The sequence below is a fragment of the Impatiens glandulifera genome, chromosome 1, assembly GCF_907164915.1.
Source record: "Impatiens glandulifera chromosome 1, dImpGla2.1, whole genome shotgun sequence".
Taxonomy (NCBI): domain Eukaryota; kingdom Viridiplantae; phylum Streptophyta; class Magnoliopsida; order Ericales; family Balsaminaceae; genus Impatiens; species Impatiens glandulifera.
In genome coordinates, this window is record NC_061862.1 from 27,841,583 (window position 1) to 27,868,245 (window position 26,663).

At 28.4% G+C, this 26,663-nt stretch overlaps 1 protein-coding gene across 1 annotated transcript; it reads right to left on the reverse strand.

Moving 5' to 3' along the window:
* Window positions 1–23,884: 23,884 nt before the first annotated feature.
* On the reverse strand, window positions 23,885–24,690 carry LOC124922463. The gene has a single exon (XM_047463192.1). The coding sequence runs from the start codon at window positions 24,651–24,653 to the stop codon at window positions 23,922–23,924; it is 732 nt and encodes a 243-aa protein (XP_047319148.1). The 5' UTR covers window positions 24,654–24,690; the 3' UTR covers window positions 23,885–23,921.
* Window positions 24,691–26,663: the final 1,973 nt, after the last annotated feature.

Below are 26,663 nucleotides of genomic sequence, written 5' to 3' on the forward strand. Positions count from 1 at the left end.
TTTCTTGACAATTTTCAGCTCCAAATTCCTAAAAATGACATTGAAATGTTGATAACCGAGTAGCAAACATGGATACAATGAAGTGGAGGTGGGAGGATTGTCGTGCGCAATTCAAATATATCCCAAAACATAACATTATATCATTTGTACTAGTAATGTATATACAATATATGTAAGGCAATTATGTCTGGTTCAATGGATAGGGTGGTGGTGATTTAACAACTCTATCTATCGATATTTCCTTTAATTTTCTACATAAATATGATCATTTTTAACACATTTGAGAATTTGCATCAAGGTAGGGTAAAAGTCACATTTGATATCACTAACCGAGAATTAGAAGAAGGGTTTGTAAAAAGTAAGCACAAAACTAATAATGTCGGTAGTTACAAAGCAATAGGAATCATCAACAGAGATTTTGATCTCTCTCAACTAACAAACCATAAAACAAAGGAAATCAATTATAAACTCCCTAGGGCCTCCTTCCTAGCTAGACTGCCAAAAACCAAATATTATCCTCTTTTATCACAAAAACGACACTACCAGAAACCAAACTAAAACACTATCTTTCCTAGTCAAGAGAATAAACAACGAACAAGAAAGAAAGAAAAGATTATCCAGAGTATATATAAAACAGAAACATACCTGCTTATGGAGGGAAGGAGATATGGGATGTGAATTGGAGATTTGACCCAAATTTGAAACGTCTGTTTTAGAATCCCGGAATCGGAATACTCGATGTTAATTGGAGTGGCAGGTCTGATGATAGTATTAGGGAAAAATCCACCAACGAGAAGAAGAGATTCCGGGAGCGGCAGTGGAAGAGAGAGGAAGAAGAAAGAGGCGACTGCCTATTTGGAAAAATTAGAATATTATCACAGAATCCAACCCTTTAATCTCGGTGATATCAGTGACAATTCTTGATAATTGTTCATATTTTAGTACTTCAAATTATTAATCTTATGATCTCATTTCGAACATTTTGTATCGATATCTTATCATTATTTAGGTCAACTAACCATATTACGTGATCACATAGTTAATCACTAATTTTATTTCTTTTCGAATCAACCTCTAATTACTAATCTCGTGACCTTACTTTGAGGATTTTGTATCCACCTCTTACATTCACGACTAACTGATCATCTCATTCACATATTTACCACCAATTTCATTTGTTCTTCAAAGAACCTCTCCAACATTTTACCCTCACTTTGGAAAACTAATAATTTAAATCACATATAATTTTGTAGCCTTATTTCGAGTATTTTACACCCATACATCTCATAATTACCAATATTTTATTATTACTTCGGTAAACCAACTATCTTACTCACATATTTAACAACCAATATATTATTTATTCCTTAATCGAACTCTTATTAATAATCTCGTGATCTTATTTTGAGTATTTTACACGAAAATCATCTTATCATATTAGTAACATCTAGGGATGACAATGAGGCGGTTCGGTCTGGAATATCGCATTACCATCATCGCCCTGAATCTACCAGCCCTGCCCCGATCCTAACAAAGATTTTCAATATAAACCGTCCTCGCCCCGATTGGGGACGGGATTTCCCCGCGGTGGACCAAAACTGAAAAATAGTTCAAATTTAAAATATAAAATAATTCATATAATTATAATTATAAATTATGAAAATATCAATTATTTATAATTTTAATAATTATATTAATTAAATGAGAGAAGATAAATATTTTTTTTAGTAAAAAAGTAATGATGGTATTAAATAAGTATATATTAATTATTTTAAACACTATTAAAAAAATAATTGTATATTTTTTTTGGTTCGGGAAAGCTGGATAAACCGTACCAATTGTTGTTTGGGGTTGGATCAGTTACTGCATGGCGGTTTCAAATGTCATTTTTAGTAACATCTTACACTTATGGTCAACCAAGAAATTTTTATAATTTTTTAAAGTTATATCTCGTAAAATTCGAATATTATATTTTTTTTAAACACTAATAATTTATTTTTTAGTCTTTTTATTCTAAGTCTTATTCATATTTTTTGTTTTTATTTAACCTAAGTTAGAAAAAAAATCATTATTTTGTGTACGTTCTCTTCTTTCGTTTATATATTCTCTATTTTAATTCTCATATGAAAATAAATAAAAATATCTTAAAAATTATAAATAAATTATCATAAAATATCATAACAATTTTTAATTTGATAAATAATATATATATTTTTTTAAATCCTAAAATAATAAAATATAACAAAACAGTAAAAAAGTATGCAAATATCATAACTCAAAATTAGACAAACCTTAGTTTTGATTGTAAGATGACAAACAAACGACCCAAAATGTTTGAATGGTAATAGTCAAACCACATCATAAACACATATTACCATGAACAAAGACTACAATCTATCTATCTCAACATATGTTGTCTTTATGTCCACCTTTTTTTTACCATATTTCCTTCTTTCATGCCATATTCCTCTCTCGTTCTTCATGAAGGGAGATTGAATTTAAGAAGATGATGTTTTTCTCTTTTCCCATTGTTTAATTTTCCTCTGTATTAACTCGTACTAATATAATATAATGTATTTTTCTTCAGAATTTCAAGACTTTTGTCACTGCTTTTCTCTGTTTCAGTTTTACATGTTTGAGGATCAACAATATTAATTTCTTTTTCGTTTTTATCTTTTGCTTTCATCTTATGTCTCTCCATTTTCCTTATCTTTATGTTTATCTTCTTCAGCATCCCCTATTTTATCTATTTTATTGTTTTCTTCATTATATGTAACTACCTTGCTTTCTTCCTTTACATCATTGTTTTCTTCTTTCTCTGATTATTCCTTAATTTTTTCTTATGCATTTTTCTTCGTTAATTGTCTTTAACTTACCCAATATGCTCTTTGATCCTTGATACTTCTGTTTCATTTTTCTGCTTATCTTTTTCTTGGGTTTTCTGGATTTTTTATGCTTTCCGAATTTCTTTTGCACGTTTAGTGCTAGCATGTTGGAAAGTATTGCAGAAAGCACACTTGTGTAACCTCCATTCATATGAAATTTTCATGACTATAGATTTTCCTTTCCTATCAAATACTGTCATGTTCTTTGGCAGCGTACTTCGAAGATGCACTTCAATGCTTATTCTAGTAAAAGTAAGTTTTTCTCCTCTTTCTGTAATTGGGTCTATGTATAATGGTTTCCTCAATAAACTTGCAAAGTGACTTAGAGTTTCTGCATTGTGCATGTGTGTTTGGATGTTCCAAAATTTAAACCATATCGGGGCAGTTTCCTTTGGTTTGCTTAGCAGGTTTAATTCTTCATAACATCTCTCTATCTTCATATAGTTGGATCCAATATAAGTATGCTCATGTTTCAAAATATCATCCAATTTGATCCCTTCTTGAACCGTAGAAAATAGAGATCATGTCCTTTAATTTCTCAAAAAATAGAGATCATGTATGTTTACATAAACTTTCTCCAATTCCTTCTACTCTCATTGTTTTATTAAGGCTTCCTTGATGACTGAGAATGATATTTTGTTCTTCCCTATATAATTTCCAACCATTACATTTTCTCATTCCTTAACACATTTTTCCTCTACTTCAGTTGACTGTTTAAATTCAAAAAGAGAAATGAGTATCTTCACTTTTGTTTTAACATCGCCCAAGTAAAACTTTTCTTTATAAGTATGATTTTTTGCTTTATTTCCTGCATTATTTTTCTAGACTTCGTTAACTCTCAAACTGGAATTGTTCTTGATAGTGTAGGTCTTTGATTTAGTGGACTTCACCAACTCTCTCATTGTTTTAACTGACCAACTTACTATCTTTTCACACTATTCCTCGGTAAATTCAATTCCTTATGATAGTGTACATTCAATTGAACGGTTGTTTGCTGCATTTTCTCTTTATTAAACACAATCTCTCATTTTCTTTGCGTGCATTAGGACCTTTTTTATTTGATTTTTCAGTCCAAAAAGATTTGTTTTTTCATTGTAACCAACCTTCTAAATTTCTTCTTTCTTCCCCTATTTTTTTGTTGCATTGTTTTAGAAATTTTAACAGCAATTGGTTCATTACCTTTGCTGCATTCATATTTTTCTAGAAAATTTAATTAATAATTATATCAATTTCCTTTTTTGTTGCCTCCCTTAAGCCTTTCATCACAAATTATTTGACTTCCTTATCCTTATTGTTTTTTTCTTCCCATTTAATGAAAAACAAAACACGGCAATAAAGAAGAGCAATTATAGAACATGGTACTCTAGAAACTCTAACTATTACAGAACAGGGTAAATTAGAAACCCTAACCTTCCAACCAAACTTTGTAGATGAATGACAAACCTAGCTATTTGAGTCGATACTGTGTCGATCGTGTTTCGAACCAATAAACGGCGCGCGATTATTGCGATTACGGTGGATGGTTGATCTTCTAAGTTATTGTTGTTGAGTATGAGGGTGTGCACGTTCTTGATTTGACAAGCAACCCTAATCAATTAACAATCGCGACCACAACAAGCAAACAACGACATTGATATCGTGTTGATCGTACTGATCGTGTTTTCGTGATGAGAGAATTGGTTTTTGATAGAATGTTTATCATTATCCTAATCATGAATATAGACTATAATTATAACGCTCCATTGTAGATTTGGATTGATCTGTTCTTGAAAGGAACGGCTAGGTCTTCCAAGACTAAGTATTATCCGTTCTCCTCTGATATTGATGGGGGAAATCAAAGGACAAGAAAACGGAGGAGAGTTGAGAGAGAGAAGGCGTGAGAGTTCTTCTTTGAATCTCCCTCTCCTGTTTCTTAAATAATACTTGTCTTAGGGACCTAACCCTAGTTGAAACCCATATATTATTAAAGCCCACAATATAAGAAGGCCCACCATATTATTAATACTTGTTTTGTCACGTCACCAAATAAACAAATACTAAACGGGTATCTACAATTATTCATTTCATAATCATTAAGCCCATGACTTTAATCTAATTCTACATATATATTTAAATCAAAAATCTAACAATCTCCCACTGGAATTAATATGTATCTGAATGAACACCTTATTCTTCAAGAGCTCAATTTATCAGTCAGTAAAAATAAAGGGCTTATAACGATCTGGTTCATCAATCATAGCAATATAGGACTAAAGAAGCATTCGTCATATTTATGGCTAAACTAACAATAATTACTTATACTACTGCAATCAACGACATAGATCAATTATGAAACATGTAGAGAGAAAATCACATTAATGTGACCTGAATATGTCAATTTTCTCTGGTCCAAACTTAATGAGATCGTTATCTTTGAATATAATGTACAAAAGTGTCAAAAATAAACTTTATTTTTGATCAGAAAAGTGCTTTAGAAAACATCGCGCAATTGACAAAAATTAATTGTAGCATACTCTCCCACTATAATGAAGCTTTCTTAAATTGTAACACACTCATACGTGCAGTATGCCCATAAAATACCATAGGTGTTACACCTTTAGTTAGGGGGTCTGCTAACATACATTTTGTTCCTTAATGTTGATGCAAATCTGACCACTTTGTACCATTTCTTTCACACGTAGGAACTTAATGTCAATATGATTTGACTTCGACGAGCTCCTATTGTTATTGGAATACAAAACAGCTGAATTATTGTCACAAAAAAATCTTAATAGGTCTTTCGACCCCCGGAATAATGCGCAGCCTTGTGACAAAATTCTTTAACCAAATTCCCTGATGTGATGCTTCAAAACATGCCACAAATTCAGCCTCTAGAGTAGAGCTGGTAACAAGTGTCTGTTTGGAACTACGCCAAGAAATGGCTCCTCTAGCCAATGTATAAACGCAACCAGATGTAGATCTCCTACTGTCTGGGCAACCCGCAAAATCGGAGTCAGAATACCCAACGATCTCCAAAATGGTCTGACCTCCTATATGTGAGCATATAATCCTTTGTTTTCTTTAGATATCTCATCACCCTTTTAGTTGCTTTCCAGTGATCCATTCCAGGATTATTGAGATATTTGCCTAACACACCAACTATGAACGCAATATCCAGACGCGTACATATTTGTGCATACATAAGACTTCCAACTGCAGAAGCATATGAAATCTTTTGCATTTATTGGATGTCTAAAATTGATTTTGGATATTGATTTAAACTAAATTTGTCTCCTTTGGCAACTGGGGTATTTCCTGGTTTGCAATTCTGCATGCCAAATCGTTCAAGCACATTATCGATATAGCTCCTTTGAGATAATCCAAGAATATACTGAGATCTTTCACGGTATATTTGGATCCTTAATACAAAAGATGCTTCACCAAGATCTTTTATTTCAAAGTTATTCGAAAGAAATTTCTTAGTTTTGTGCAAGAAGCTCATATCGTTTGTGGCAAGCAGAAATTAATCCACATACAAAACCAAAAAAATAAATTTACTCCCACTAAACTTTTGATAAACACAATCATCAACTACATTCATTTCAAAATCGTATGAAAGAGTTATTTGATGAAATTTGTGATACCACTGGCGAGACGCTTGTTTTAGTCCATAGATAGATTTTCTTAAATTACAAACCATTTGTTTTGGGTCATTGACCTCAAAACTTTTAGGTTGTACCATATAGATTGTTTATTCAGAAACGTTGTCTTTACATCCATCCGATGAAGCTCCAAATCAAAGTGTGCCACTAGAGCCATGATTGTCCTAAAAGAGTCTTTCGAAGAAACCGGAGAGAAAGTCTCTTTATAGTCAATTCTCTTTTTTGAGTATAACCTTTAGCTACAAGACGTGCTTTATACCTCTCCACATTACCATTAGCATCCCGTTTGGTTTTAAAAATCCATTTACAACCTACGGGTTTTGCACCTTCTGACAATAGGACAAGTTCCCAAACCTTATTGTCTTGCATTGATTTATACTCATCACGCATTGCTTCGATCCATTTATCCGAATTAGGACCCTTCATGGCATGACAAAAGTTGATAGGATCATCCTCAGTCATGCCACCATTGTCCTCATTTTCTTGAAGAAATGTCACATAATCATTCGGAATGGAATTTCTCCGTTCTCTAATGGATTTACGTAATAACGTTGGCTCTTGAACAATATGTTCTTGAGTTTCTTGAGTTTGTTCTTCAGATAGAACTTGGTGTTCCCGTTCAATTTGAATGGGTTCCTCAATTGTATCTTGAAACTGTATGGGAGTCGGAATGACTAATTCTTCTTGAGGTGTCAGGTCAATCACTTTGGTAATTTCTTAATCCTCTAAAGAAAAGTCTAAAACTGTATTTCTCCCCTAAACTCAACATTCTCAAAGAACGTGGCAGTACCCATCTCAAAAATGTTTCTTGATGTGGGATCATAAAACTTATACCCCTTTGACCGTTCCGAGTAACCAATAAAGTGACTACTCACCGTACAAGATGCTAGCTTTGGTTCATTTGGCATATAACGCCTTGCCTCAACTGGACATCCCCACACCCTAAAATGACGTAAGCTGGGTTTATGCCCAGTCCAGAGTTCATAAGGTGTTTTGATTGTCGCCTTAGTCGGTACTCGGTTAAGAATGTAGACTGCAGTTTTCAATGCTTCCCCCCAAAAAGATTTTGGCAAAGTAATTTGACATATCATACTTCGAACCATATCTTTTAATGTGCGATTACGTCTCTATGCAACACCATTCATGCTAGGAGAACCCGACATGGTTTATTGAGGGACTATTCCACACTCTTTAAGGAAGTCAACAAAAGGGCCTGAACGTTGTTCTCCCGATCCATCATTTCTACAGTAATATTCACCTCCACGGTCATATCTGATAATCTTAATGCGTTTGTTGAGTTGATTTTCAACTTCAACCTTAAATGCTTTGAACATGTCCACTGCCTCAGATTTTTCCTTTATGAGGTAAAGATAGCCATATCGAGAATAATCATCTGTGAATGATACAAAGTATTGTTGACCATTCCACGAAGGTATGGAAAATGGCCCACAAATGTCTGTATGTATCAACTCTAAGACTTTTGTGGCTCGATAAGCACATGTCCTCTTCACTTTGGTCTGTTTACCTTTAATGAAGTTAACACAAACCTCAATATCCGAAAAAACTATGGAATCAAGGATTCCATCCTTAATGAGTCTTTCAACTCGATTTTTCGAAATATGACCTAAACGTTTGTGCCATAATAAACTTGAATTATTTAATTTTCGCTTAGTACCTCTCGTTTGCACATTTAGGGTTTCATGATATGAAGTTAAAGTGTCAAGCATGTATAAATTTTCATTCAACATAAAAGTACCAAAACCAACCAAATTTGAATTCAAAGACAATGTAACTTCATTGTTTCGAACAATAATAACCGAATTTGTCCAAATAAGAAACAGAAACCATATTCCGTCTAAATGACGGTATAATAAAAGTGTCTTTTAATTCAAGAAAATGCCCAGTACTTAGCAACAATTTAAAATTTTCAACTGCTTCCACTTCGACTGATTCCCCATTTCCAAAGTAAATGCGTCTTTCAGAATCAATTGAGCTTCGGTGGCTTAGGCAACCCTGTATTGAAACACTGATGTTAGTAGTTGAACTAGAGTCTAACCACCAAGTGTTTCGAGGCACTGAAGCTAGATTAACTTTAGAACAAAACAAAGTAAGAACAGTACATTTCTTCACACACCAATTGTGATAGCTGGCACAATCCTTCTTTTCATGCCTAGTCTTCTTGCAAAAGAAGCAAGATTTCTCCATAGGACGAGCCTGAGGAGATGGGACTGGAGCCTTAGCAGTCTCAATCTTCACGGCCTTAAACTTTCTTTTATTGCCGCCGACATATTTCGAGGTTCCAATCATATGTACCTCCTCAGTCCTTTTTTGCTTCATTCTTTCTTCCTCTTCAACACAGTGAGAAATGAGTTCATTAAGAGTCCATTTCTCCTTTTGACAGTTATAACTAACTTTGAACTGATCGTATTGAGCAGGGAGTGAGAGTAGGACCAATAGGACTAACATGTCCTTTGAAAGGTCTAACTTGAGTGCTCTCAATTTTGAAGCGACATTGGACATATTGAGGATGTACTCCCTTATATTCCCCTTCCCAAGATACCTCATGGTAATGAGTGACTTAAGAAAAGTACTCATTTCCGCCTTATCACTTTTTGTAAAGCGTTTTTCTATCACGATGAGAAATTCTTCAGCCTTAGTGATATCATCAGATATCGTACCCCGAAATATTTCTGGAATGTTTTTCTTTATGATCATCCGACTTAGACGATTAGACCTTTCCCACTTCTCAAACATCTGCCTTTGATCAGCAGTGCTTACATCCGTAAGAGGAGCGGGTTGATTTATCCTTAATGCTAAGTCCAGATTCATACAGCCCAAATGAATCAAAATGGATTCTTTCCAGTTCTTAAAGTTGTCCCCCAATAAAATAGGGACTGGATAGTTAGCAGATATCAAAGAACCAGATCCTGAAGTTAACAAAAAATATAAACACTCACATTATTACAAATATTTAGATAATAAACAAATTATGGTTAACCCCATCGCAAGATACCAAACACATCATTAAAACCAAATCTTTGGATAATAATTTTAATTGTAAGCGGTACTCTTGTTGCAATAATAAAATCTTGACAATAAATTATGTAAAACTAATAAATTTATCTTTAGATAAAAGTATAATCCAAATAAAAACTTTATAACTGTCACAGATTTATTACCACGAGTATGTTTATATATTTCTGTCAAGTATTGATCAACCTTTGGGTTAATTAATAAACGCATGAAATAAAAAAAAATATACAACCATCCTTAAGATTTTAAATAAAACAATTACAAAATAGAGGGTACATCTGAAGATGAAATTATTTTATTTAAATGGAATAAATATTAAATTATTAATATTATTATCTAATTTAATAAAACAGATTCTAATAATTCATTTCTTAGCCGTTAATATTATTTAATATAATATAAATTCTTTATTAATGATGATAAAAAATAAATATTATATTATCAATTTTTTATTTATTTAATGATATTAAAAAATTATTATATTATCAATTTTTTTATTTATTTAATAATAAAAAAAATATTATATTATTTCCTCATTTATATTATAGTTTAATAGTAATGAAAATAAAAATAAAATAATATATTTTATTTATAATTAATTAAAAAATAAATAAATAAACCAATTAGATTCAAATACGATCATTATAAAAATTATGGATTCATAAATAGGATAGCTCTAATACCAACTAATAGAATGTTTATCATTATCCTAATCATGAATATAGACTATAATTATAACGCAGCGGAAGCGTACCTAAAGATGATCCCATTGTAGATCTGGATTGATCTGTTCTTGAAAGGAACGGCTAAGTCTTCCAAGACTAAGTATTATCCGTTCTCCTCTGATATTCTCCTCTGATATTGACAGGGTAAATCAAAGGACAAAAAAACGGAGGAGAGTTGAGAGAGAGAAGGCGTAAGAGTTCTTCTTTGAAACTCCCTCTCCTGTTTCTTATCCTTTGATTTCCTCCGTCAATATCAGAGGAGAACGGATAATACTTAGTCTTGAAAGACCTAGTCGTTCCTTTCAAGAACAGATCAATCAGGATCTACAATGGGATCTTCAGGTGCGCTTCTGCTGCGTTATAATTATAGTCTATATTCATGATTAGGATAATGATAAACATTTTATCAGTTGGTATCAGAGCTATCCTATTTATGAATGGATAATTTTTATAATGATCGTATTTGAATTTGGATTGATTTATTTATTTTTAATTAATAATAAATAAAATATATTATTTTATTTTTATTATCATTACTATTAAACTTTAAATAAGGAAATAATATTCTCTATTAAGAAAATAAAATAAATAAGGATTTGATAATATAATATTTTTATTATTATTAAATAAATAAGAAATTGATAATATATTTATTTTTTATCAATGCCTTATTTATTTAATAATAATAAAAATATTATATTATCAATTCCTTATTTATTTTATTTTCTTAATATAGAATATTATTTCCTTATTTATCTTTTAGTTTAATAGTAATGATAATAAAAATAAAATAATATATTTTATTTATTATCAATTAAAAAATAAATAAATAAACTAGATTCAAATACGATTATTATAAAAATTATCGATTCATAAATAAGATAGCTCTGATACCAACTGATAGAATGTTTATCATTATCATAATCATGAATATAGAATATAATTATAACGCAGCGGAAGCGTACCTGAAGATGATCCCATTGTAGATCCTGATTGGTTTGTTCTTGAAAGGAACGGCTAGGTCTTCCAAGACTAAGTATTATCCGTTCTCCTCTGATATTGATGGGGGAAATCAAAGGACAAGAAAACGGAGGAGAGTTGAGAGAGAGAAGGCGTGAGAGTTCTTCTTTGAATCTCTCTCTCCTGTTTCTTAAATAATACTTGTCTTAGGACTTAACCCTAGTTGAAGCCCATATATTGTTAAAACCCACAATATAAGAAGGCCCACCATATTATTAATACTTGTTTTGTCACGTCACCAAATAAACAAATACTAAATGGGTATCTACAATTATTCATTTCATAATCATTAAGCCCATGACTTTAATCTAATAATATGTTCTACATATATATTTAAATCCAAAATCCAACGGTTTTTCCTTTGCCAGATTGAGAATAACTCTTAAAAGAATATCCATATGAAAGATCAGTTCAAATAACTCTTAATTGAAAAAATTAAAAATAATTTTAAATTCGATTATTTCGTTTCATTTGTTGTTAAAAAGGAGACGGATACAAACTCAAAAAACGATCACTAACACAATTGGAGGGTATAAGTAAATAACTATATGCAAATATTGATAGTATTATTGAAATTCGAGACGAAAATTTGATTCAGCTAAACAGGGTGTCGAACTAAAGAAAGCGCGACACTAAATGATGTAAAGATAAATAAGACACCTTTGGATTGTTAGAATTTTTTTAAAGATAAAAAGAGAGTATCTCATCTATATATATATATATAATGATGCTTAATTTTTAAAGTGTCCGGATTGCCGGTTCGAGAGCTGTGGTTAATTTGGATATATATGTGGGAGTAAATGAATATTTGGGTCGGATTGTGGGTTGACCCGCCCATAAACTTAAAACGGTTAAAAATAAAATTAAAAATGTTATAGGTATGGTTCGAACTTACAACCTAGCAAAACAAGTAGAACCTTTTAATCAATTAGGCTAATAACACTTTAGATTTTAAACTCAATACCAAATTTGATGAACATGGGACATTTTAACAATATAAGTTCAACTTAGCTAACTAATCTATATATATATATAATGATGCTTAATTTTTAAAGTGTCCGGATTACCGGGTTGAGAGCTCTAGTTAATTTGGATATATATGTGAGAGTAAATGAATATTTGGGTCGGATTGTGGGTTGTCCCGCCCATAAATTTAAAACGGTTAAAAATAAAATTAAAAATGCTATAACATTTTTACCGTAATATTTTTTTCACGATTTTTTATTTTATTACTCGTGCAAATGCACGAAATAAATGCTAGTTTGTTTTAATTGAAGATGATAAATAAAAAATTACTTTAATATCACCTCACAAATAAATAATAGAGAAATGATTGAGAGAGGAAATTTGAGAGAGAGAATGATGTGTCGCAATTTGATTGACTGAAAAAAAAAATCTCTTTCTACTCTCTTCTTATACTTTTTTATTTTTTCAGTAAATGAGGTGATGACACGTCATTCTCTCTCATTATCTCCTCCAATTTCTCTCCCCCTATACTTCTTTAAATAATATCATGAAACAAAATTGTATATATTATTGATATGTGACATGTCTTTCACAATTTTCATTAAAACCTTGTGTCAAAATAAGAAAGGAAAAAAAAAAGTTGGATACATGACAATTTTTCTAAAAATATTTAAGCAATCAATAAGTTTATTCATGATCATATAAGATCAGGACATATGACTTCCTTTCTATATTTCTAATGAACGGATCCAAAATAATTTGGACTGAAGTCTTAACTCTTAACGATTTTTTCTTATTATTATTTAATTAAAAGGCTAATTTGATTCTGTAATAATAATTTCACTCTAATTTAAAGTATTTTTTTGTAGACCATACTAAACAACTCATTATGTAGTCAAATTTGTAATTCTCCTTAAAAAAAAGTTCAGGATGTTTCATTTTTTTTAATTTACCAAGTTTGAGCAAGACAGAAAAAAGCTCACAATAAGATATTTTTTTATTGAATATGAACAATATAACTTTAGCATTTAATTACATCAATATTGAGCCGATTTTCCTTATATTTTAAAAGAATTAAGCTCCAATTATTTTCAACTATCAGGTGCTCAAACGAAAGATAAGGTATATTAAAATTTCAAAATTCAATTATTGGGATCTCATGATCAAACAAACCTTTTTACGGTCACGTGGCTACAACTTTTGTAAACGTTTTATTTATTTATTTTTTTTTGTAAGGATTATCCATCCACATTCGCCCATCACTCCCACAAGGGCGCCACACCCAATATTTTACTCTCAATAAATTAAAATAAATTTGTACAAATATTATTGCTAACAAACTTTACTTTAACTTTATGAATATTATAAAAAAATAAATGAATTTGTTCTTTTGAGCTTTAGACAATTTTTAATTAAAAGAATAATTTAATTTTAGTTATGATATTATAAAATCATAAATCACAATAAACACATAAATATTTGCATGTAAACAACTCTCAACTATTTCAATTGTATTGAGAAAATATAACTATAATTCTTTTAAATTTTAGTGTCAAAAATTTAGCTACGATGTATCATGAGCTTATTTTCATTGTTATAAGTAGAAATGTTGGTCATTGGTCTAGTAGTTTCGCCAACCGAATTAGATATACAACAAAGTTAAACATTAGGGAGATAGTTCGTCCCATATAATAAAGTTTTACTTTTGGTAGGATGCAAATAAGTGTTTCCGTCTAAATAAGACGTTATTCGTTGACAAGACAAGAATAATTTTCATGTGGGGCATTACTATATAAGTTGTATGTTAAGATTATTTCATATCATTTTTGTTGGGAGAATTTTGGGAGTCTAAGATTCTATACAATATCCCGTTCTTTGAATGAAGCGTTATTCATAATGGAATTCTTACGGATGATATGTGCATGAAAAAAATTGTATTATGGTTAATTGTTGTCGTATGTGTCACGATAAGGTTGAATCGGCAACTCACTTTTATATTGTCAATGAGTCTTTTGTGAAGTATTATTGAGATTAGTTGAGTGATGTCCGAGTCTTTGGTTAGTTGTTGAGAAGTTTGGATTGATATGACTGATATGGCTGGACTACGTACATATTTGTGTTACCATCCTAATTGTTTTTTAAGAGAATATAAGGTTGGAGAGAAATCGTCGAACTTTTAATGATCGTAGTCGTTCGATGTGTATCATTTATAATGTTATTAATATGACGCTCTCTGAGATTCGTTCCGAAAAGTCAGTAGAGTTCGTCGGGAGTTAATCGTTCCTCTTGAAAACTTACGAGCTCGATAAAAAACAATTCATGTTATTATTTGTTCGTTGTTCTTAAACAATATTTATCATTTTTAATATACATGCAAATTTTTCAAAAAATAAATAAATATTCTTAAATCTAAATTTTATACATTTATTTTATGTCAAAATATATCATAAATAAAAAATATATATATATATATATATATATATGTTATTTACACAAAGACTAAAATCTCGAGTTCACTCTTAAAGTTTTACGATTTTACGATCGAGTCTAATTAAGTAACTCTTAAATAGTTAAACTCTTACGATTTAAAATTTACGATAATATGATTTTACGAGTTTATAAATAAATTTGATTTTACGAATTTATACGATTCTACGTAAATGAGAATTTTTATATTTATAAATTAAAAATGATATATTATTTATTCAAATAAATAAATAAATATTAATTTTGTAAATATAACTTTTGTATAGTTTCATTTATTTATTATTATTATTTAATTAATTTTATATTTAAATATATATATATTTTAATTTAATTATATATATAAATAATAATATATAACTAATATTTTTTAGAATTTTCAAAATAATATAATTTTAAAATTTTACTTTTAGTCAACAATTTTAAAGTACTAACTTTCAAACATTAGTTAATGCTCAAGTAAAAAACTCCAAACAAAACCATAAAGGAAAGAGAAAAATGTAAGCTTTAATCCGTAAGCTTGCTAGTTTTTCTTTTGTACAATCTTTTGACAAAAGAGAATGAACTTGGCAAAAAAGAAGTGAACACAAAAGGGTCGATATATAATTGAGCTCAACGAAGTGTTCAGAATTTTTTCCTTCTTCGAAGTTTTGTCTTTGTTTTTCTTCGAACACCCAACCCGCTCTCACTCAAACAAAATATAAATTCCTTAAAAGTGCTATTGGGCCTTTAGGATTCCTTAAAGGATTATTGGGCCTAAATTTGAAATTAAGATTAAATATCTGAAGCCATGAATATAATAGTAAAAACATAAAAGGCCCAGTTGAATTGTCGCCACGGGTCACTAATAGTAAGTAATAAGCAATGAATCAAAATTGAGTTTATTTAAAATCTCGTAATTTAAACAATATTAGTATATATATATATATAATTAAATAATAAATAAATGATACTAAAAAATAGTTATATTTATAAAATCAATTACATGAATTTATTTATTTGAATAAATAATAATATTTTTAATTTATAAAAAAAAATATTTTTCTTATGTAAAATTGTAAAATTAAAATTATTTATAAACTGTTAAAATTTATAAGGAAAATTAAAATGACAAGAGTTTGACTAATTTCAAAAGTTTATCTAAATTCAATTATTTAAACTTATAAATTCGTAAAATTTTAAGAATTAATAAAAAAAAATTATGAGTGAATACAAAATTTAACATATTAGTTACCCCTCTCGTTATTGTTTTATAATTATATAATATTAATAATGAATAAAAGAAATTATACTGTTTTATTTTGTTTAAAATTATAATGATCTATAATTTTTTTTTATTGTATAATAAAGGAAAAACCCAACTAAAGAATAAACAAACATATAATCAAGATAAGGGTGCAATAAATATTATTTAGACCAAATAAAACTAAAATTACATTAATTTGTATCATGATTACACAAATATATCAACCATAACAACTTACTATTAATTCTATATTGTAACAGTAATATTTTCCAAATAAGTTCAACTAAATAGATTTTAAATTGGTCATCGATCTGTTTCAAATAGTTTTAATTACTTGATAATTCCAACATACTACTTTCTTTAACAATATTGTAATATTATGAATACAAAATATATCATGCGAGTTTGATTAAACCACATATTATAATGAATTTATTTAGATAAATGTTTTTTCTTGTAATTTTGTAAATAATAATTTTAGTCTCAATAGTTATTTGTGGTCGAATTTATATTGTTTTTTTTAATTAGGTTGGAACTTAATTTTTGCACGTAGGGATGGTATTATCACAATTTTATCCACGGAAAGTTTTCCCAAATTGACAAAACTGACAAAACGTCTATCTTTTTAATTTCAGCATATTATTTTTATTTTTTTAATTAATTTATCACATTTATATATAAAATAATATTTTCAATTATTTTTAATGTAATTTTTTTAAATAGAGTATTTTTCAAGATAAATACATTTTAATTTGTCGAATGATTTGATGACTAAAAAAATGTGTTATTTGAAAAAAGATTTGAGAAATTCGAAAAGATATAAATTTTGTATTTATTTTTTACAGAATTTTTAAACGACATAATTTTATGTACGATCTACTAAAGTGAATGTATTTGTGTTTTAAATTGAATATTTATTTTTAAGATAATGACCTTTCAAATTACCGAATGCCGGTTTGAATGTCTTAAAAATGTGTGATGTGCAAGGATAGTTAAAAAAAAGATTATTGTTATTTTTTTATAAATATAATAATTTTATTAAGAAAATAAAAGAATATTCTAAAGTAAAAAATCATTTGAGTAAAAATCTAAAACTATTAAATTTATAATAATTTGAGCCTCATTTAATAAAAATGATTAAAGCTTGAGTTTTGACATAACAATTGGGCTTATAATTTTATATATAATTAAAAACACACTTTTATTTCTCCCTGAATCACCCTGAAAATTGGGCGATTATCGGAGTACACTTTTAAGAAGACAATTTCAAGTCATTGCCTCAATTCAACCGAAAACGTTTTAAGTTAAAATTTATTTATAAATTATTTTGGTTAATATAGATAATGTATTTTGTTTTTTAAAATAACGTGGAACTTAGTCCAAGAAGATAGAATTTACAACAATACAACTATTTCAACAAAATTTGGTAAATAACATCAAATTATATCATTATCAAATTTTCTCACAACCATAATCCCAACAAAATTTGGCAACCATAATCCCAACCAAATTTGACAAATTCAAATTCTATCAAAAACTCAATGACAACCAAATTCAAAACAAAAATTGACAAATGAGAGACCAAATTGTATAGAACCATAATAATTAGCTATGATTTAAATTTTTAAACCATAATTTATTCTTTTGTATAAACTAGCACAACCTAATTATGATCCTCAATACCTTTACCATCTTGACTTCTCACCTTAATTAGTGAGAATAGATGGTTACCCTTTTTTTTTCAAACTCTAGAATATTGATAACTTATATGAACCATTAGTAGTTAGGTGCTCATAAGCAGTTTCATCAAAAACATATTTTTATATGTCTATTAAATGGTAAGTTGGAATATCGATCCATTTATACAAAGAATTGATAAAACTAGTGTTAGATATCTTGTCTTGAAATAAATTATAGAAATATATATAAAATGATGTTACAAATAAATGAAATAAAATAAGATATACGAAGAACAATATCACCGTATTTGATGGTTGATTCGAGGCATGTGTTAGACACATTTCCCTTAAAACAGTTCCACCGTCTCCCCATGTGCTAGAGCTTATCACAGATGGCTGTCTCCCAGGGTACAACGAATCTAGTAGTGATTCAGCACCGAAATCACTACACAATGAGCTTGATAAAGTACCTGAACTATCACCGGGTTTCAACGGAAAAATCGAACAAAGAACTCGAAGAACACTCACAAAACAAGAAGAAGACTCTTGGAATTCTAGAGTGAGAAAAAATGAAAATGAAGAAGTTGTTTTTGATTAGAGATGAGAGGTTTTATATTGTTGAAAGTTAAACCATTAAATAAAATCATCATTTGATCCAACGGTTGGCATTGTCTGCCTCTTCATTACCTTAACGTTTTTCTCTTCATTATAGAGTAATTGTTTGCCAAAACAATTAAGGCATTTACAATTCAATACTAGCATTACATGGTTTTCCAATTTGTTAATAATAATATAAATTATCATAACAAATAATAATAATAATAACAAACTCATGTAAGTTACACTACAAATTAACAACATTTTGTTAATTGGTCATCAAGGCATTTTAGATCAATTATTTTAAATTAATTGATTTAAATTATACATTTGGATCAAATTTCACCCTTTAATTCACGTTTGAATTTCATGTGAATTTGATTTGATTTTATTATCCATATTCTAATTTCCATTCATTAATGGAATTTATAGAACTAGTTTAAAAATTCCAACAATCCCCCACATTAATGGAAATTGAAAGATTAACCCGGTGAAGGTTCAACAGTTGAATTCTACATAGGATAGGTAGGTGTAACCCTTTGAACCTTCCCTTGTGAAAGCATATAACTTTACTAGCTGATTAGTAGACTCGATGTCCTTGAACTATTCTGCCTTTTGTGTAAACGATTACACACTTTCACATAGAATTCTCCCTGATACATGTCAAGCTCTCATGGTTGTGTCCGTTTTGGCCATGAAACACGCGCCTGGTTCTGTGAGAGGGTCTAGAATTGAGCCGTGCAATTCCTTCAAAGCGGCCCCACTTTTCCCTCACATAGGTGATCTCTTTGTTCACAAAGAATCATTAAAAGCGATATGCTTATCCTCGTCAAAATATATATTGTTTCGTTATAGGATTAATCCTCAACAATAACTTTCCAAGTTAGTACAATTAGGTTGTCCCATTGAACCTAGTTCTTGGGATCTCCAGTCTGCATAGGTTGGGTTTTCCTTCATACCAACTTATAGTAGGCTGATGTCTCATAAGACTTCAAACTATCTCTCTATTCTATAATTTGATTAGTGGATCCACAATGTTATCTTTGACTTACATAGTCAAATTTGATAACTCCATTAGAGAGTATAGTCTAATGACATTATGTCTAAGACGTGTATGTCTAGACTTGTCATTGACTCTAAGTTTATCTAATTTCAAATTATTATTACAATAATTAGAAATTTCTGATAATCTTGGAATGTCTTCTAATAAGAAGCATAGTCATTCGTACATGCTTACCATTTAAACATTTTTTTTTTATGAAAATATTGTTTACTTGGCTAACTAGTAGACAAAATGTCTTTGAACTATTCTGCCTTCGTGTAAACGATTATATATTTTACATAAAAATATTTTATTTTTCGACATAAGTCAAAAATATAGATTATAACGTTTAATCTATACATCATAAGTTTATTAGAAGATTTTCATACGTAGATTGCACTTCTAAGTGTAAACATATTCACTTTAAGACGTAAAGTCTTTCATTTAATAATATCAATATATCATTTGATAACAACATGATATTTCGTTTAGTGCAATTCATATCCTTTATGGATTTAACCATTTTTATCGTAATTTTCAACGATAAAAATATCGTACAAAAGACACGTAATGAAATAATTTTCATTGTCTTCATGATATATATAATTGTCACATTCACTTTTTAATAAAAGTATGATCAAATTTTCATATCATTATTATAAAATTTGTTATAAGTCATATCAAGACTTTATAAACTTTCTTTTTCATTTATTTCATAAAATTCTTTTGAAGACATTGGTTCTTCAAAATTTTATGAAAATAATGTCAAAATATGACACGTTTCTTGATTTCAAAATCCTCAAATCTAAAATATCGATTTGAACACCAACTCAGCAAATATAAACAAGACATTTTCTTGTTATTTTATTTCTTTTTGTAAAGTTGCGCAACTTTATCTTTTATAGAGAACATATTTCTCTAACAATAAATTATCTTTTTATTTATCATAATATACACAATTATTTTTGTGTTATAATCAATAAAAATATTTGCCCCCACATTCGTGTTGGTACCCTTGTTTAAATCACACACTTATATGATTTAAATCAATGATTTTCTAATCAAGAAATTGTCACACAATTCTTTTACAAATTTCTTTTGTTATACTTATCATACAATGAATAAGATAACTATATCATAAATATTTAATTGAATAAAATATAATTTCTATACAAGAGATTAGAATGTTTATTCATATATAAATCATTCTTCACATAATCTCTCCATAAGAAATTAAAATATTTAATCAATTAAAATATTTATTTAACACTTAATTTCTATAAAAGAAATTAGAATATTTAATCAAATAAATATTCACCATATCACATAATTTATACAAAAGAAATCAGAATATTTCAAGCATCTTTGACCGAAGTCGCTCAAATATTTATTTTCGGTTGCACGTTTGCATCCCATAATATCGACACGTTTGCCACATTATTCTCAAATGAAACAAGACTTTCCTTGTAATTATTTGATTTCAAAATTATCAAATTAAGTAAGTCTTAATGATGCGTTGAACAATGTATATCAAATATATTATATTAAACCAAAATTAATATATCCATATATATGATATTGTATATTATTGCTTCATGAATTTTTGTCACCACAACAAAACAACTATAATATATATAGTCAATAACATAGAACGTAATCAAATAAATAATATGTCATATATTATTAAACAAATATATATACAATTTCATTTATTATTAAAAATACGTTTAAAAAATACATGATAATTAATTAGAATATTAATTATTACACTTAATTAGAATGTTGATCATTTATCTTTAATCGAATATAAAACTAACTAATTATAAAAATAAATATTCATGTCATCAATTATTCGTTTCTTAATTAATTAGATGACCTTTAACATTCTATAACAATTCTTTGTCAATCAAAAACACAATTTGTGACAAATTTCAAAATTATCTATTAAAATAAAATAGATATACAATAATATTTATTCACGTGTGTATATAAATAACAAGTTAATCATACATATTATGAATTAACACAAATTATCATATTATTAACTAATATGCATGATATATATACAATTAATCACTTAGTAACGTAATCAAATAAAATATAATTATAAATATATTTCATATCTTAATTGAAGCACTTACATTGCCATATTTTGAACAATAATCGACGTGAAACGACTATGCATGCTCAAAAATAACTTTGGGTAAATTGTTCTCACCGAGACAATTTTTGCAAAGACAATTTCGACTAACATAGTCGTGTCTTTTTAAATGCATGATTATAATAAGTTCTAACACAAATAACTTATTTAATCTCAAGAAATTTAAATGCCTCAAAATATAAATGACAAAGTCATTTTAGCAAATTAAATTTCTATATGAGAAATCGTTTAGTGCCCCCATTTTATTTCATAATTTCTCCACAAGAAATTAGAATCATTCTAACATCCATGGTTAAAATCTTTTTTGACAGATCAAATTTTTATATAAGACATTGTTATGGGCACTCATTTATCTCATAATTTCTGTCTAAGAAATTGGAATATTTCAATTTCAACGACTATAATCATTTTAACGAGTCTGATAAAGAAATCATTTCCTATAGTCATTTTAACAATTATTGACTATCTCATTCATCTCATAATTTCTACAGAAGAAATTGGAATGGTTTCAACATCAATGACTAAAGTCATTTTAACTAGTCAGATTTCTACAAAGAAATCATTGATCATTCCATTCATCTCATAATTTCTATACAAGAAATTGGAATGGTTTCAACGTTAATGACTAATGTCATTTTATCAACGTCCGATTTCTACAAAAGAAATCAACGTAAATGACTACTGTCATTTTATCACGTCTGATTTCTACAAAAGAAATCATTTCATCAGCTAGATTCGAACAAGGGACCTCCTTTCCAACACACATCATTGTGTCTAAACTTTGAACCACTACACCAATGCGCCCTTTCATCATTGCATCACTTTTATGACTTTTTGTATCCTTTAATTAAAAGAATATATTTATTTCTTTGACTCAACTCTGTCAAAAAAAAAAACAAATATTTACACACATTTTAAAATGATATCTTAATACCATAATAAAATATAGTACATAAAATAATGTATAAATAAATAGATTATCTCTCCTTATTTAATAATCATCATACCACATTCTTATTAATTATCAACTCTTAATTAATTTAAGAATCCATATATTATAATTAATTATTTTAAAACTGAAACAATATATTTCAATTATAATTAATTTTAATTACTATTATTAATTTATTTCTAGAAATTAAAAGCTAACTCTTTAGTTACTTTTATTTTCCATTTATTATTAATAATAATTTTAATAACCAACAAACATACATTCAAGTAAAAATAAAATAAATTATTGTTTTCTAATTTATTTTCTAGAAAACTTTTGTATAATAAATATACATCATTTTTCTTTAGAATATTAGCTTATAAATGTAAGCTTTCATACAAATAATATTAATAATAATTAACATTATATATATATATATACAATAAAGACTTATCTTTATTTGTAGATTTTTCTATTCCTTTAGATTAACAACTTTATCTTGTCGAAATAATCGATCATCTGGTTTATAACATCATAACTCGTATTCCTGAAACATCAAAGACAAAAATTTCGATGGCACAAGCTACTAAATAACTTAGCACATGAAACTGTTTTAAGATTGTTAGATATCTTGTCTTGAAATAAATTATAAAAATATATATAAAATGATGTTACAAATAAATGAAATAAAATAAGATATACGAAGAACAATATCACCGTATTTGATGGTTGATTCGAGGCATGTGTTAGACACATTTCCCTTAAAACAGTTCCACCGTCTCCCCATGTGCTAGAGCTTATCACAGATGGCTGTCTCCCAGGGTACAACGAATCTAGTAGTGATTCAGCACCGAAATCACTACACAACGAACTTGATAAAGTACCTGAACTATCACCGGGTTTCAACGGAAAAATCGAACACAGAACTCGAAGAACACTCACAAAACAGGAAGAAGACTTTTGGAATTCTAGAGTGAGAAAGAATGAAAAATGTAGAGATAGTTTTTTGATTAGAGATGAGAGGTCTTATATTGTTGAAAGTTAAACCATTAAATAAAATCATCATTTGATCCAACGGTTGGCATTGTCTGCCTCTTCATTACCTTAACGTTTTTCTCTTCATTATAGAGTAATTGTTTGCCAAAACAATTAAGTCATTTACAATTCAATACTAGCATTACATGGTTTTCCAATTTGTTAATAATAATATAAATTATCATAACAAATAATAATAATAATAACAAACTCATGTAAGTTACACTACAAATTAACAACATTTTGTTAATTGGTCATCAAGGCATTTTAGATCAATTAATTTAAATTAATTGATTTAAATTATACATTTGGATCAAATTTCACCCTTTAATTCACGTTTGAATTTCATGTGAATTTGATTTGATTTTATTATCCATATTCTAATTTCCATTCATTAATGGAATTTATAGAACTAGTTTAAAAATTCCAACAACTAGCTAGCTAGGTATGGTATAATCTAGGACTTAAATTCTATCCTATATTCCCTTGCAGCTGAGCTCGAACCGTGTTGGAGTAAGTCGGCTTAGAAGGTGAAGGCTCAGTTTGAATTTGTGTATGTTCTTTAACAACTCTCTTTGTTTCTTCCATTCCAACAACCTTAATCGCCCTGAAAAATGCTTAACATTATTATTATTATTATTGTACTCCGATATTGTCTCAAGCTTTGGCAACCAAACATTTCTCTGTTTCCCAATCCCCACAAGTTGCTCGTAAAGCTTCTTCAACTCCGGCGTACTGCAAAGCCGGAGAAGCTCTTCTCCTCTCTGATCATCATCATCATCGGCTTTCCCTTTCCGACCACCGATCAAAACCCCGGTTAGAAACTCCGGTGACAGCTTAATCAAAGCTCTCCCATTTGATCCCTTGATCAACTCGAAAGAATTTTTGTTAAAGGTTATAACTTTATTGGGAGTTGTGGCTAGGGCGACAATTGAAGAGATGGAAATCAGGTGGGAGGAGGAGGAGAAGAGGTTAAGGGGAAGTATGAAGTAGGTTTGGCCGGGGATTAGATATTCATCAATGGAGAGTATAGGTACAGGACTGTTGATGAAGAAAGAATCGGCTGGACAAATCATCATGTCCGGGAATTGGAACATAATTTCTCGGGCAACATGTTTTCCCATGATGATCTTTGTTGTTCCGTTGTGGAATACTAGATTCACCGAATATTTCCATTGAAAACAGGGTGGTGCTGACTTTAAAAACATGTTTCTGATCAATCGTTTTACTTTCACTTGTTTGAAGATGGATTGTTTGTTTGTTGGTTGGTTGGCTAATAATGTCTATATATGTGGGTATATATATGACTTTGTTTGAGAAAGTAATCTAAATTAAACCTCAAAAAAGAGTCATGTTTTGGTTGCTTAAGGATTTGATTATAGGTAGTCAACGCTGCCGTCTTTGAAAGAATGAATATTACACTGTCAGCTTTTTAATTAATTTATTTAAATTAAAGAAGATTTCAAAGTGGAATTTGCTACTATTTGAGTGAACATTCAAATGTTGAACATGTTTTATTGACCAAAAGCTACTATCTTTCTTTTCTTTACTAACAATTTTAATTCAAATGGAGGAGATTCATTCATTATTATATGAATAAGTAATTCAAGTCAATCTAAACATTATGATGTAACTTTATTTTTTAATAAAATACTGACAAAATATTTTAAAATTCAAAAGTTTAACAAACACTCTATCATTTAAATGGGGATATGTACTTATGCTAGTAATCTAGACAGTGAAGAATTCCTTATGTTTTGCTCATTTTTTAATTTATTTCTCTAAAATACTCACATCTTTGTTTAACTCCATAAAATATTCAAATTTTTTATATTTTTTTCTACATAAGTTATTTTGTTGGGCTTTTATTCTCTCTTTTTTATGCTTATTTAATATCTATATTTGACTCTTTTTATATATATATATATATATATATATATATTTGATTCTTCATGTTTTAAATTAAATATTTTATATAATTTATTTAAATTATAAATTAAATATTTCACTAAACATAAATTTGTAGAATTATTTGAACAATTATTTAGATTTTAAACATATAATTATTAAATAATTTGTAGGACTTGTCAATTTGATTTTTGAAGTGTATTATCAAATATAACTTAATCAATTCAAATTATTAACACATTGTTTAATTTTTCTATAAATAACTTTTCCTAAAATTGAGAATTTAAACAAATTCACACCTCATGAGGTTAGATTTTTTAATTATTTTAGTTTTTTTTAGAAAATGAATCTATGTCATTGTTGACATTTTATTTGACATTCAATTTAGATTGAAAACAATATATTGATATGTCATAATCTATCAATATTTTATGAAATATGAAATGTGAAATTACAAGTTTAACTCAATTCCTAATTAAACATATCATATGTTTTTATTGTTGATGAAGACATGAAATTGAAAAAAAAAAAAAAATGATGAGATGGATCAAAATTCAAAACTCACGTATTCAAACTGAAATTGACAATTCTTAAAAAGTGATAATTTGTGAATACAAGAAGGCATACAAAACTTAGTTCACATGCACTCAATGTGGTCATTAATATTTAATTCAAATGATGTATTTTATTGTAATTTTATGTATTAAATTTCATTAGTGTATAATATTTAAGTCAAATTTTATTTTACTTTAATAATTTAATTTAGTAGGTTCAATTTGAATTTTATGTACACATTTTTAATTAAAAAGATAATTATTTAAATATTATTTAGTTTTATAAAATTAATCTTGTAACAAGAAGAAATTGACTCGTTACTAGACAAAATATAATAAAAGACAAAACAATATACTTCAATAAAATTTAATAATTAAACCTAAATAATCATAATTTTTCAAATAATATTTTCAAACCATAACCCAATTTTATATCTTCAAATAATCCTAGATAAAACAAGTTGAACTTATTTACAGTCCTTTGTGATCTTAGGTTATAAGGTTAGGACATGGGCAACATGCGTCTCATTTGACCCTAATGTGAATATTTTGATTTTCATCTTAATGTTTCACTATGTTTTATTGTCTCTGTTATTTGTTTTATTTTGGCTAAACAATTTTGTTTTGTTTGTAACTACAACTATGGTTAGTACTCGTGTGGATCGATTTTATTGTTAGATATTTTGTCTTAAAATAACAGAAAATATATATATAATGATGTTTTAAATAAATTAAATAAATACACTATTACAAAGA